Source organism: Pristis pectinata, chromosome 24 (assembly GCF_009764475.1).
Source record: "Pristis pectinata isolate sPriPec2 chromosome 24, sPriPec2.1.pri, whole genome shotgun sequence".
Lineage (NCBI taxonomy): Eukaryota > Metazoa > Chordata > Chondrichthyes > Rhinopristiformes > Pristidae > Pristis > Pristis pectinata.
In genome coordinates, this window is record NC_067428.1 from 2,867,747 (window position 1) to 2,882,816 (window position 15,070).

Consider the following 15,070-nt stretch of genomic DNA (forward strand, 5'->3'; position numbering starts at 1 on the left):
GGCCAGTACTGTGGGAGATTATTAAAGTATGACTCTCGCCATTTGGAGAGGACTGGGTTTGGCGTCAGATGATTCGTCCGCAGAATGCAGTTGAAGGAACCTTGCTAAGATGGATTTTGGCATTTAAAATGGACTGATTTGGCTGATGGGACCTGGTTTGTGCACTTCAACAAATATAACAAGTATGAGTGTACAAGAACATGTACCCACAATGCTGATATTTCCTGCAATTGCCAACAAGGGACTAGCGAGTTTAGGGAATGAATAAAGTACAGATTCTCAACAGCTGGACAATACGTTGTGCAAGGAAGTGTCCGCTAGAGCCCCCAGCCTCCAGTTGATGGATCAGTCTCTGCCATCAGGTGAGATTCTCCTATTTCCCCACTGTTATAAAATAACTAAGTACCTAACATTAAGATTTATAAAATAACTAAGTACCTGTTAGTTATAAAATAACTAAATACCTAACCACCGGAACCTAACATTAAGATTTGTTTACAGGTTAAATAATCTATCAAAGTAGGAAAATAGTGTTGTTGTGCTTTTGGTCAGAGATGCTTGCCAGCCTTTCTCTGAGATGTTGCTGTTTGAAAGTAAACACTAAAGATTTCTGCTACAGTTTTAAATTAGCTTGTGCTTTGTATTCCAGAAGATTAGTATCGGCCACGTTTCCACTCATATTGTGAAGGTTCAGGGAGCAGTATTTTACCAAAAAATTCCTATCAAAGTGTATGAACTATTCTCTTAATATATTTTAGTTCTGTGTAAACAGACCATATTTAAACTAGTATCATTGTGTTACATCTGTATATAATTAGGACATTTGAACTTTCAAAAGGGGAAAATGTAGTGGGCAGCTCATTTGATCTCGTGATTAAGACTACAGTTGGCAAATAAATCTGATATGTTACAACACTGATGGCATTCACTGAAAATGAAGAACTGTGGACAAAAAAACAAAACAACCTGATCAGTTAGCACCCCAAGAATTGTCAATAGTGTTATAAAGCAGCACTTACCAATAACTGCTCACTGATGCTCAGTTTGGGTTCTACCATTAAAACGTGGTCTGAATGTGGACAAAACAGTCAAATTCCAGAGGCGGGACTGACTACTTAGCATCCTCAAGATTTTAAAACAATGTCAATGAATGAGAGTCAGAAAGAAATCTCCACTGTCTGGGCTTTTTCTATCAGAAGGGAGGCTGGTTGTTACTGTAGAAGACCAGTCGTCTCAGCCTCTGATTCTACTGCCCTAATTTATCAAGTCAGTGCCCAAGGTCCCTCTGTTGGCGACCAGCTTCAGGGATCTGCAGTGTCCAGCAGTGATATAATCAAGCATCACATCGAGGAAGTCGCCATACTGCAAACTGAAGTTTAAAAAAATAATTAACTTACATTTTAAAGAAAGTGGTAGAATGATTGGACCACACCTATGGGATTAAGCTAGAGGCTGAAACATGATTTTTTGTAATAACGTTAAATATTTTGGAATCTTTGCTTTACTGCCAAGACCGGCATTCATTGCTTTTCTATAATTGCCCTGTACCCCAACTCTGGGGTGATTTTTTTAACAGCTACACTTTTTGCACCTTTTTAACAAAATGTGAGCAGCCACAGTGAAGCCCCTGCAATCCCGGTGAAGATATTCCCACAGTGCTGTTGGGGAGGGAGTTCCAGCAATTAGACCTGGGACAATGAAGATGGTGAGTGACTTGCAGGGAACCTGCAGTCCTGCTACCTTCGTCCTACTTGAGAGTGGAAGTTGTGGGTTTGGGAGGTATTGCAGAAGTAGTCTGGGTGAGTAATTGCAGTACCCTTTGTAGATGGGGCACCGGCGGTCACTCTACCCTTATGGCGAAGGGAGTGAGTGTTTGGGGTGATGGATGCCAATCAATTGGGCTGCTTTGTCCTGAATGGTGTCAAGCTTGAGTGTTATTGTAGCTGCGTTCATCCAGTGAAAGTATTCCCTTACATTGCTGACCTGCCTTGTAGATGGTGGAGTCATTGACGAGTCAGGGTGCAATTGGATACCCCAGTCCCTGACCTGCTCTTGTAGCCACGAAATGTATGCAGCTGGTCCACTTGCGTTTCTGTCATCAGTGACTCCCGAGATACGGATGGTGGAGGACTCGGTCATGGTTAAGCCATTGAATGTCAAGGGTCGGTGGTTAGTCTGTCCTGTGGGCCATGGTTATTGCCTGCTTTAAAAATGAATTTTATAGTTATGTGAAGAGATTAGACCCAATGCGATAAAATTAAGCTTGAATGCCTTTTCTAACGGCAAGAAAACTCGGAATGATCGAATCTGCATTGATTACATCAGCACGAACGCTGAAATTGTAGATGCAGTGAGGTGCCGACGGCGGCTTCTGTGGGTTCCAAATTAGATGCACCTTTCGGTGGACCCGTTCCTCCGTCGCTACAATGATTCCGAGTCTCGCTGCTGCTACTTCCCATTGCAAACTCTGGGTTTGACCAATGACCGTGCCCGAATAATTAACACTTTTCTCTTTACAGGTGGTGTTAGAACGGGAAAATAATCAAGTCAGACTGTACTTACATCCGAACAGTTAAACTTGATTCGGATCGTCAATAAAATGACAATTTAATTGTTTTTACAGTTACTCATGGTGTAAATTTGTGAATATTTTGTTCTCAGATCTGGGCGTTAGGACTAGAACTCTGCGCCAGCCCCGGAGTGGTGTGAACAGCTGCACTCTACACGCCCTTGCCCCCCCCCCCGCCCCCCCGGGACCGCAATCACTGGATGTTTTGCTGAATCTGCTGTTGTTCCGAACAAATGTCACAAACACAATAGCGTTCCACACTTCAGAGACCTCCGCCTTGAAGATGGCAACCGGTTTAGCCCAGGATGCTTTAGGGGAAGAATTAACTTGTGCGATTTGTTTGGAGATCTACACGGACCCGGTGGTTCTCGAATGCAAGCACAGCTTCTGCTGCTCCTGTATTGAGGAGACCTGGAATGATTCGGCCGCGGCCAGTTACTCGTGTCCGGAATGCAGGGCAGAATACAGCGAGAGGCCGACGTTGGAGAGGAACTTCAAGCTGGCAAACATTGTTCAGAGATACCTGGCTCTGGAGGTCTCCAAGAACGCGATTCTGTGTAACTACTGCACCCAAAAGCCGCGGGCAGCCGTGAAAACCTGCCTCAAGTGCGAAGCCTCGATGTGTCCCGAGCACCTGAGGCACCACACCGAGAGCGCCGTCTTCAAGACCCACCTCCTGGTCGACCCCACTGCCGACGTGTCCCGCTGGAAATGCACGGAGCACCAGGAGCTGCTGAAGATCTACTGCAAAGACGACCAGGTGTGTGTCTGCACCCTCTGCACTTTGATCGGGAAACACAAGGACCACAGCTGCGAGACCATCAGCGAGGGCGAGAAGGAGCTGAGGGTAAGGATGTGCTGGGCACAAGATGACGAGGCGCCTTTTCACTTTCACCTGTTGAAATCGGTGTGACACCATCGTCGGTTACTGGTTAATGACCCTTAAAAATAATTGTGGCTTACTTGTGTTTTTGTTTCTTTATGTTTCGTTTCAATGTCCGTTGATATAGGCGGAATTAAACTGGGAACTGCGTGTGTGTTAAAGAGGGAGTTTTTGTGAAGTGTTGCCCAGAGAATTATTGGCCACCTGGGGTCGGGACCTGTTGAGGGAGATCGTACCCCGGACTTGCTGCTGGTGTCGATGAAGGAATCCTAGTCAACAGTCACCTCTTTCAGACTTGTATTAAATGCAACCCTTATCCATTCTCCCCGGTCTTTGGGGTTTATAAAAACAATTGCAAATCTGTATAAATACTGAATGTTGCGGCTCCGGGGGGCGCCGCCGGCTCAGCAAACAACGTCAGGCTCTTCAAATAGTTGTGGTGGGGGGGGGGGGGGGACGGAGCCCGGAGCTGATGTGCAGAGGAGGGAGCTGACCGAGAGGTTCCGGACAGCAGGGGCAGGGTGTGGGGAGGGATGTTCAGGGGGAGGGAGCAGCGGCCGAGGGGTGGAGTCGGAGCAGAGGGTTTGCGGAGGGGGCTGTCCCGGGGTCAGAGACAGGGAACCGATGGGTGATCCGGCGATGGGGTTGGGTGAGGCAGAGACTTGAGGGGAATATTACACACCCGAAATGTCACAACCCTGTTTCCCTTTCACGGACGTTTACATTTCCAGCAACTTCTGTCCTCCTGCCAGCAGCAATAAAACAGAAAATGCGGGAAACGGTCGGGAGGTCAGGCAGAGTCTGTGCAAGCAGGCAATCACATGAGGCAGAGATACAGGAATGAGAGTCCCATAGTGATACAGCGCGGGAACAGGCCCTTCGGCGGATCGTCCATGCTGTTCAACATTCCAGTCTAGGCTGGTCCCATTTGCCCGCACTTGGCCCATACCCTCTAAACCTTTCCTGTCTGTGTGCCTGTCCAAACGCTGGAATTGTACGGCCTCTCCCACTTCCTTTGGTACCTCGCTCCATGTACCCACCACCCTCTGGGTGGAAAGTTGCCCCTCGGGTCCCTTTAACCCTTTTGTCAGAACTGGGAAGGAGAGAAAACCAGTTAGTCTGGAGCTGTGGGAAGGGCAAAGTGAATATCTCCGCTAGGGTGAGGACAGGGTTGCTGTGTAGGTAAGTTGTAAATGAGGTTATCTGGTCAATGAGTTAATGGGGGCAGATAGGCAGAAAACCTTGTGCATAAGAACTGTGAAATGAGAACAATTGGAGAGCCAGTATCAGAGGTGGATTATGACCCGGGGCCCATTTGTTGCAGACAGAGAAAGCAAGTCGCCTCCAGTTGAATCCAGAAGACAGGGAGAAGTTGAGGTGTCATTCTTCAACTTTGCATTGGGCCTTGTTGTAACAGAGCAGGAGGCCACAGACCGATAGGTCGGTGTGGGAGTGGGATGGAGAACTAAAGTGACAGGTAACAAGAAGCTCGAGGTGGTTCTGCAGATGGAATGTGGGTTCCCCACAAAGTGGTCACCCCGTCTGCGTTTGGCTTCTCCGATGTTCCAGAGATCAGGTGGTGAACAATTAATGCAGAATAGGATATTTTAAGAGGCATTTAGACAGACTTTATGGGGCACTAGTGAGGCCTCATTTGGAATACTGTGCACAGTTTTGGGCCCCCTATCTTAGGAAGGATGTGCTGATGTTGGAGAGGGTTCAGAGGAGATTTACGAGGATGATTCCTGGAATGAAAGGGTTTATGTATGATGAGCGTTTGTCAGCTCTTGGACTGTACTCACTGGAGTACAGAAGAATGAGAGGGGACCTCATAGAGACATTTAAAATGTTGAAAGGACTGGACAGAGTAGATGTGGCTAGGCTATTTCCCTTGGTGGGTGAGTCTAGGTCCAGAGGGCACAATCTTAGAATTAGAGGGTACAGGTTTAAAACAGAGATGAGGAGAAATTTCTTTAGCCAGAGGGTGGTTAATTTGTGGAATTCCTTTCCACGTACAGCAGTGGAGGCCAGATCATTGGAGGTGTTTAAGGAAGAGAAAGATAGATATCTAAATAGTCGGGGTATCAAGGGATATGGCGATAAGGCCGGAAATTGGGATTAGAATAGTTTTTCTTTTCTCCGCCCCATTTCTCATTTCTTTTTCTTTTTTCCCTTTTCCTTGGAGCAGACTCAATGGGCCGAATGGCCTACTTCTGCTCCCTTGTCTTGTGATCTTGTGACATGTGAACAGGCTAGGAATGGAGGGATGTGGACCTGGTGCAGGCACATGAGCAGTTTAAATTGGCAGCATAGTCAGCACAGATACTGTGGGCTAAATGGCCTGTTCTTTTGCTGTACCATTCAATGTTCTATTGGCAGAAGTACAAGTGAATCACTGCTTCACCTGGAAGAACTGTTTGGATTCCTGGATGGTGGGAGGGGAAGAGGTGGAAGGGCAGGTTAAAGTATTTCACTGGGTCTCCTTGGTTTGTTTTGGGCAATATCCCAACATCTTTCCATACCTTATGTCAGAGTAGTTGTATCATTTAAGTTCTTCTAACCCTTTAAACCCACAAAGATGAGTGCTTAGAGCTGAAAGGCTGAGGTTTATTTTGTGGAAATCAAATAAAACTGCAGAGATTCTGAAAATCTGAAATAAAACAGAAAATGCTGGAAATACTCAGCAGGTCAGGCAGGAACTGTGGTGTTGGGAAGTCATGTTGCAGCTGTATAGAACTTCGCTTTGGCCACATTTGGAGTATTGTGCGCAGTTCTGGTTGCCCCATTACAGGAGAGACGTGGAGGCTCTGGAGAGGGTGCAGAAGAGGTTCACCAGGATGCTGCCTGGATTAGAGAGTCGTAGCTATAGGGAGAGGTTGGACAAACTTGGATTGTTTTCTCTGGAGCGCCAGAGGCTGAAGAGTGACCTGACAGAAGTATATAAAATTAAGAGGGGCATAGATAGAGTAGGTAGTCAGTCTTTTTCCCAGGGTGGAAATGTCAAGTACTAGGGGGCATAGCTTTAAGGTGAGAGGGGAAAAGTTTAAAGAAGGTTTATGAGGCAAGTTTTTTTACACACAAAGAGCGGTGGGTGCCTGGAACATGCTGCCAGGGGAGGTGGTAGAGGTAGATTTGGTAGCAACATTTTAGAGGCTTTTAGACAGATGTATGTATGACAGGGAATGGAGGAGATAGACCACATGTAGGCAAATCTGCAGGTAAATTGGCATCATGGTTGGCACTGACATTGTGGGCCAAAGGGCCTGTTCCTGTGCTGTACACGTCTATGTTTTATAAGGCAGTAGCTAGCAAAAAAGTTCTGGAAATGCTCAGCAGGCCAGGCAGCACCTGCAGAGAGAAAAACAGTTAACATTTTACACTGATGGACTTTCATCCGAGAAGCAAAGTTAGATAAAATAGGAATTAATATGTGAAGAAATGTAGGAAGAGTGGAGAGAACAGAAGGTTGGTGCTAGGGTGGTTATGATGTGAAATCGAGGGGTTTTAAATTTTGGGCACTGCTGTCGAGGCCAGCATTCATTGCCATCCCTAACTGCCCTTGAGAAGGTGGTGATGAGCCGCTTTCGATCACTACAGTCCTTCTGGTGAAGGTGCCCCCACTGTTCTGTTGGGGAGGGAGTTCCAGGATTTCGACCCAATGACAATGAAGGACTGGCAACGTTTCTCCACCACCATCCACAACTAGATGTGGTTGGAATGCAGAGCTTTGATCTGATCCACTGATTGTGAGAGCACTTAGCTCTGTCCATTGCGTGCTGTTTTTGCTGTTTAGCATGCTTGTGGTCCTGAGTTGCAGCTTCAGTAAGCTGCCATCTCATCATTCTTGGATATGCCTGATGTTGCTCCCGGATGCCCTTCTATGCGCCTCAATGAACCTGAGTTTGACGGTAATGGCAGAGTGAGGGGTGTGTCAGTATACTCGCCCCTTCTGCAGTCAAGACACGAGGTGATCAGTCTTGTGGCTTCTGGGATCCAGGCAAGGATTCTCCTTGTGAGTGTTGGTCTCCCTATGATCCCTTGTTCTTCTGCAATTTCAGGGTTCAGTAAAGAATTGAATCCTGTTTCCAGAACCCATTTCCCTCCAATGAGGCGGTGCCACACATGTTGCAAAGATTCACATGTACCTCCTCCAACTTTGTCTAATGCACTCGGTGTTCTTGATGTGGCCTCCTCTACATCGACAAGACCAAGTGTAGACTAGGGGACTGTTTCGCGGAGCACCCACGCTCTGTCCATGACGGCCATCCAGAACTCCTGGTTGCATGTCACTTCAACTCCCCTCCCCATTCCCACACTGACCTGTTGGTCCCTGACCTTCTCCACTGCCAGGGTGAGGCCAAACACAAACTAGAATAACAGCACCTCATAGTCTACCTGGGTAGTCTGCAACCCAATGGTTTTTGCCAACAGACACTGAATTCTTCAATTTCAGGTAAGCCCCACACTCCCTGTGTACCTTTCTAACTCCTTCTACCCACATAGTTCCCCCAGTGCCCCCCCCCCCAATCTCCCAGCTTTGTTGCTTTTCCCCACCTGGTTCCATCTGTCCACCACCCCTCCCTTATCTGGTTCTACAGCACCTTCCAGCCTCCGTCTCCCGATTCCAAATCTCCCCCCGCCTCCCCCATCTGGCTCCATCTGCCGATCATTCTCCCTCTTCACCTGGTTCCACCTCTCACCTGCCAGCCCCTGCCTCACCGCCCCCCCCCCCCCCTCACTGGCCATCTCCTCTCTACATTCTCAGTCCTGATGCAGGATTTCAACCTGAAATGTCGACTGTCCCTTTGCCTCAACAAATGCTGCTCGACCCACTGAGTTCCTCCAGCAGTTTGGTTTGCTCTTGGTTTGAGCATCTGAAGTCTCTGGTATCTACAGAAAATTGCTTGCTTCATACAAGGGCCCAATTCCCCACATGGGTCTCATGACCAAGCCTCAAAAGTTAGGTATTTGCTGTTTTAACATGGGCCTCTAGCTATCTCTTATTGCCATATTAACAGCCAGTGAGGCCTTGGACGTAGCCAGAGATGCCTTGGAGTGGACTCATTGTTTCTTACTGCAACCAAATGGCCATTTAGTCAGCCGAACTAGTTTCCCAATTTCTGACTGCTGTTTCGGGAAGCTGAGAGGGTGTTGTCCCTGATCCCGTGCTGCTCTGGTTCATCCTGTCATCATTCAAAGCCAGAGATTCACTCCTTCAATTAAGTGGTTATCATGCCCTTGCTTATACTTCCTTAACATTCTCAGTGATCTTCACAAACCATTAACCACCCTTGTACACTGATATGGCTGTGCACACTGTCCGTTCTTCTGTTCTATTCTGAAATGGCAGTTTTAACCATAAGATTTAAAACAGGGGATGTATAAGGGTTGCTAAATACCCAGGGCTGGATGAGATCTATCCCGGGATACCATGGGAAGCAAGGCATGCGATTGCTGGGGCCCTGCATCTTCATTAGCCACAGGTGAGGTGCCAGAAGACTGGAGGATTGGAGAAACAAGAGAGACTGCAGATGCTGGAAATCTGGAGCAACACACAAAGTGCTGGAGGAACTCAGCAGGTCAGGCAACACCTATGGAGGGAAATGGACAGTTGATGTTTTGGGTTGAGCCCCTTCCTCAGGGCCAATGAAGGGTCTCGACCTGAAACGTTGACTGTTCATTTCCCTCCACAGATGCTACCTGACTGGCTGAGCTCCTCCAGCACTTTGTGTGTTGCTGGAGGATAGCTAATGTTGTTTTATTTAAGAAGGGCAGCAGAGATAAGCCAGGTAACTACAGGCTGGTGCGTCAGTGCGAGGGAAATTAGTTCACACAGAGATACAGCCCTTTGGCCCACCAGGTCTGCACTGACCGTCAAACACCCACCCATTGATCTTTGATCTTCTGATCCCCTACCTTCTGGCAAAGTGCCCACCACCAGACCCCTGCCCCTCCAACAGTGTGCTGGGAGCTTAATTTCCTGACTCTGTGCCCTAGGGGTAGGATTTGTGTATGTTTGTGAAGGCAGGGGTTTATCAGAGATGGTCAGTGTGGCTTTGTATGGGGGAAATCCTGGCTCATTAATTTGATTGAGTTTTTTTTGAGGTGGTAACTAAAAAGATTGTTAAAGTAGGGTGGTAGATATTGTCTGTATGGACATCAGTAAGGCATTTGACAGGTCCTGCATGGTAGGCTGGTCCAGAAGGTTCAGGCGGATCAGATCCAAGGTGAGCTGGCTAATTATATCCAAAATTGGCTTGGTGGTAGGAGGCAGAGGGTAGTGGTGGAAGGATGCTTTTCTGATTGGAAGTCTGTGACTAGTGCTGTAGCACAGAGATGGATGCTCGGACCTTTGCTGTTTGTGGAAAAAAAATATTAACAAGTGGGATGTGAATGTAGGAGGAATGATTAGTAAGTTTGCAGGTAACATGAAAATTGGTTTTGTGGATATTGAGGAAGCTTGTCTAAGGCTACAGCAGGATATAGATCAGATGGAAAATTGGGCAGAACATTAGCAGATGGAATTTAATCCTGGCAAGTGCAAGGTGATGCATTTTGGGAAGTCAAATAGGTGTAGGACATGTACAATAAATGGTGGGGCACGAAGGAATGTTGATGAGCAGAGGGATCTTGGGGCTCAAGTTCATAGTTTCCTGAAAGTGGCTACACAGGTAGACAGTGTTGAAGAAGGCATAGGTCAGGACATTAAATATAAAAGTTGTGACATTATGTTGCAATTTTGCAAAACATTGGTGGGGCTGCACTTGAAGTACTGCGTGCAGTTCTGGCCGCCACACCAGAGGAAGGATGTGATTGCGCTGGAGAGAGTGCAGAGGCGATTCACCAGGATGTTGCCTGGATTGGAGGACTTTAGCTTTGGGACAGAGTGGATAGGCTGAGGGGTGACCTGATGGAAATGTATAAAATTATAACAAGCATAGATAGGGTAGATGATCTTTTCCCCATGGGAGGGGCATCAAAAACATGAGGGCATGGGTTTAAGTTGAGAGGAAGGAGTTTTGAGGGGAAATTGCTTTTTATTGGTCATATTGGAGGACCTGTGGTCCTTTGATGCTGAGTGGTTCAGGTGGTGTGTCATTGTCCAATGACTTGGTTCCTCATTCCCGGAACTAATTGCATCGCCAGGATGTGCTCTCACCTGCAAATTCGATGCCAGCCTCTATTTCTGTTCAGTGGTGAACAATGTTATGAACTGTATGTGTTTTGTTTTCCTCCATGCACCTGTTTTTGTTTAAATACATATTTTTGGATCAATGTGAAGTTCCTAACATACATCTTGTGCACATAAACCTGACTTTCATCATGTTTTCGATGCCTCACTTTAGAATCATTTGCAACATCAGCTCCAGAAGATCCGAAATAACGTTGAAGCTGTTCAATTAGCTCTGAGTGATCTTCACAAAGAGAAGAGGAATGCACAGGTAGGGTCCTGTCAAAGCACAGATCTTCCTAGATGACTCAGTGGACTTGTGCTGTGTATGGTGAAGCCATGTTTATATTTGGTCCCAAGTATTGAATCTGCTCTGTGCTGAGCTGATTGATCTTGGTTTGGGGAACCAAAAATTCGCCTTAATTCCTCTGAATCAGTCGGTGTCTCTCCCTCTCCCTCGCTATCCAATATCCAAGTGAAAAGTGTATGGGATTTGTGAGTGAACAATGGACTTGGCCAATATGCCAGTGAGTTGCCAAATGACACTCAAAGATTTCCATGTGACCCCATGTCCATGGAATCACATTTGTTCATCATACTGTTACTTTTCAGAGGGGCTGCAAAGTGGGAAAAATTGGTGAAAACGATCTGTGCCTCTCAGCACTTTGGTGAGTTCTGCCATGGATAAACAGGTGGCAGGACTGCACCACTTCTCACCTGTAACACTCAACTTTTTTCAACAATAGCTCTGAGGAAATGATCAACAATAGCTGATAAAAACCTTCTTCTGCCTTTTTAAGACCGTGAAAAGAAATGTGCAGATGAAAATTAAAGCAAAATACGAGACACTGAGGAAGCACATTGACAAGGAGGAGAGGAGAGTTCTGCGATTCCTGGAAAGTGAGCAGATTCGGATGGTCACTGAGATTGATGGCAAGATCAGTGAGCTTGAAAGGAAAGTGAGAGACTTTGAAAAGTCCTTTTCTGATCTCAGTGAGCTTCTGAAGCACAATGAGGAGCTTTCGTTTATCCAGGTAATACCGTACCTGCCTCGTCCCTTCTTGGACCTTGGCAGTTTTTCACCAAAGGATAAGAGTTTATGAATCAGTTTTAACAGTGATGGCCAAAATAATTGGCTCAAGAAACAATTAGATGGGTTTCTGGAGAGAGAGATGTTAAATTCCTTCATCTAATAAAATATAGATGTTTAGGTTTCCCATTAATCATTGTTTTATACTAACATAGGCACCTGGCAGTTTAACCCACCTGGACAGGCTGGCTGGAGATTGAAGCAATCTTTGGTTTAAAAAAACAGGGTAAATGACTAAATGCATCTTGTAACCCAGAAAACAGGAGCAGCAAAAAATTCTTGTTACCTCAAAGCTTGGGAGACCCGAGTTCAATCCTGACCTCCAGTACTGTCAGTGAGGAGATTACACATTCTCCCTGTGACTGCACGGGTTTCCTCTGGGTGGTCTGGTTTCCTCCCAGATCCCAAAGACATGTTGGTAGGTTATCTGTTCACTGTAAATTACCCCTAGTGTGGGTGGGTAGCAGGAGAATGGGGGCGTGGGGCAAGTTGGTGGACATGTAAAAGAGAAGAGGTTACAAGGAAATACAAGTAGGGCAATGGGATTGCTCTGAGAGGCTGCACGGACTTGACTGGACAGCCCCCATGTTGTAAGGAAATATGAGAAAGGGGTAAATGACTACATGCAGCCTGCAACACTTCTTCTCTAGGGTTTGTCAATCCCACACAAGTGTTGGGACACTGGGAGAATCAAGAAATGTAAGGAATTCGGTAATTATCTTGCCTACTTCAGCACTGTGTCCTCATTTTTGCCTTAAATAAACATGAGTTAAAAAATAGCATGAAATTACTTGAAATGATCAGTATTTGAATTGCCAGACAGGATATTTTATAAAATGTATGTTTTTGATACACTTATTTACACTGTTTTTGATGTGCATTTCATTATAGCAGCTTAATTCAATGGCAGACAGGTAAGAGGCTGGAGTTTTATGTAATTCACCATGACGATTCCCACTTAATCAATTTGTAAGTGTGTAATTCTGCATTGCTTCATTTCTTGTGCTTGTAGTTCAGTACGTGTCGATATTTGTTTGTTTGCAATTGAGTATCTGGTGATTGTCCACTGATCCTTTAATGATGAAAAGGATTAGTTCTGTGCTCACTCAAAGCAAGGTGTCCACATGCAGCAAAGCATTTCCAAATAGCACTTTGTGGCTGCAGACACAAGGGACACTCGGGCTATGGAGCAACCTGACTACAGACTGAAATTGGACCAGCTGGCCAGTATGATTTGGCTTAGTGGGTGGGTCTCACTCTCTCGAGCCAGACACTTGAGGACACAGGCCTCTACTCCCTGTGCAAATACCAGCTTAGTGCTGCCCTGTTCCACAAGGGCCCTTTCAAACGAGCTATCAGACCAAGGCCTTTTCTGTCCTTTGGTAAACATAAAACATCTGATGGTTCCATTCAAAGAAGAGTGCAATCTCCCAACGTGTTAGCCATTATTTGTCTCTCGATCAACGTACCTAGAACAGATCTTCTTGTTGTTTGGGAAGCTTTGGTGCATCTTGGCAGTCAATCTTCTAAACTATAAAAAGCATCATCATTCAAATGTAATTCATTGGCTGTGAAGATGTTTTTTTGTTCTTTAGAATGAAGGAAGCATCTGAACCGTTCATGGCACCAACTCCTTCTGATCCGGGTAAAACTGTTGTGCAAAGGCTGGCAGAGTGGGTCCAGAGCCAGTACGTGGCAGCACCCCCCCCAACCCTGGGGAGTAACTTCCTGGTCAGTATGTGTAAGTACCTAAAGAAACACATACCGAGCACCCCCAGGTCAGCACACTCATGCATTCAGATGTGAATGAAAGGCTGGTGTAATGGATTACAGGGGATTACCATGGGGATAAAGACTGACCATCCACCTTATCTGCATCCCTCAGGATTTTATAAACCTCTAAGGTCACTCCTCAGTCTCTTTTGCTCGAGGGAAAACTGTCCCAGCCGGTCCAGCCTGTCCTCAAACCCTCCAGTCACCCTTTCCAGTTTAACGACGTCCTTCCTCGTGTATGAGGAACACTTGGTGCCCGGTGACGGGGCAGCAGTGGAGGGGTGCGTGCTGCGCCAGGGCAGGCTCCGACCTTGTCAGGGGTTCACAGCTGGAGATCACTCAGCTGCCTGATGCAGGGTCTCGACCCGAAATGTCGGCAACTCCTTTACCCTCAAGAGATGCTGCTTGACCTGCTGAGTTCCTCCAGGAGATTGTTTGTTGCTCCAGATTCCAGCATCCACAGTCTCTTGTCTCACTCAGCTACTCCTTCCGTTCACAGACGGACAGACACCGAGCCTGGACCCTCGCACAGCATTTCCACACCTGGTCCTGTCCGATGGGAACCGGTCCGTGTCAGGTTCCAAGCAGCGGCAGCCTTACCCCGATGGTCCCAAGAGGTTTGACTACTGGTGGCAGGTTGTGTGCTCGGAGAGAGTGAGCTGTGGCCGCTGCTACTGGGAGGTGGAGGTGGGTGGAGAGCGCCGGCGCTGGGATATCGGCGTGTGCTACGAGAGCCTGAGGCGGAAGGGCGAGGGCAAAGAATGTTCATTGGGACAGAACAAGGAGTCGTGGTGCCTGTACTCGGAGCCCGGCAGTCTTGCAGCTTTACACAATGACAACGTGACCACACTGACTGTTCAAATGCCCAGCAGGGTGGGTGTGTACGTCGACTTTGAAGCCGGAATTATTTCCTTTTACAGTGTGATGGACAAGAAATTAGCCCCATTACACACCTTTCGGCAGCAAGTGTTCACAAAACCCCTCCACCCAGCACTGGGAGTGGCTGATTTCACCACAACCCTGGCGCTGTGCACTCTCAGGTGATAAACTCAGCACTGATTATACTCTGTATGCAAGATAAGAATCATTGAAACAAGGAAATAAGGAACTGAAGCAGGAATAGGCCACATGGCTCCTCCAGCCTTCACTGCCCTTTCACAAAACCTGATCTGTACCTTGACAACCTTCACATTCCCTGAGTGTCTGAGCATCGACTGTTCACAGCCTTGACTATACTCAGTGACTGAAGATCCACAGCCCTCTGAGGTATAGAATTCCAAAGTTCTGATGAAGGGTCTCCAACCTGCAACATTAGCTCTTTCTCTCTCCACAGATGTTGCCTGACCTGCTGAGTGTTTCCAGCATTTACAGTTTTTATTTCAGTTTTTATTTACGCACGGTAGCGTAGCAGTTAGCGCGGTGCTATTACAGCGCCAGCGATCGGGGTTCGATTCCCGTCGCTGTCTGTAAGGAGTTTGTACATTCTCCCCGTGTCTGCGTGGGTTTCCTCCGGGTGCTCCGGTTTCCTCCCACATTGCAAAAACGTACGGGTAGGTTAATTTGGGGTTTAAAATGGGCGGCGCG

General features: G+C 46.9%; 1 protein-coding gene across 1 annotated transcript; it reads left to right on the top strand.

The window, feature by feature from the left end:
• The first annotated feature begins 2,065 nt into the window (after positions 1-2,065).
• LOC127582694 (E3 ubiquitin-protein ligase TRIM11-like) lies at positions 2,066-15,070 on the top strand. The gene is made up of 6 exons (XM_052038254.1): positions 2,066-2,162; positions 2,662-3,416; positions 10,799-10,894; positions 11,424-11,657; positions 13,277-13,454; positions 13,986-15,070. Exons 1-6 carry the CDS (start codon positions 2,066-2,068, stop codon positions 14,528-14,530), a joined length of 1,905 nt encoding a protein of 634 aa, XP_051894214.1. The 3' UTR covers positions 14,531-15,070.

What these genes read in the sequence shown, in the direction of transcription:
- LOC127582694 (XM_052038254.1), top strand. Translation starts at nt 2,066, where the DNA reads ATGTATGCAGCTGGTCCACTTGCGTTTCTGTCATCAGTGACTCCCGAG. An exon ending in TAAGCCATTGAATGTCAAGG is followed by an intron (nt 2,163 to 2,661) that starts GTCGGTGGTTAG and finishes TTTTGTTCTCAG; the next exon opens with ATCTGGGCGTTAGGACTAGA. An exon ending in AGGAGCTTTCGTTTATCCAG is followed by an intron (nt 11,658 to 13,276) that starts GTAATACCGTAC and finishes CAAATGTAATTC; the next exon opens with ATTGGCTGTGAAGATGTTTT.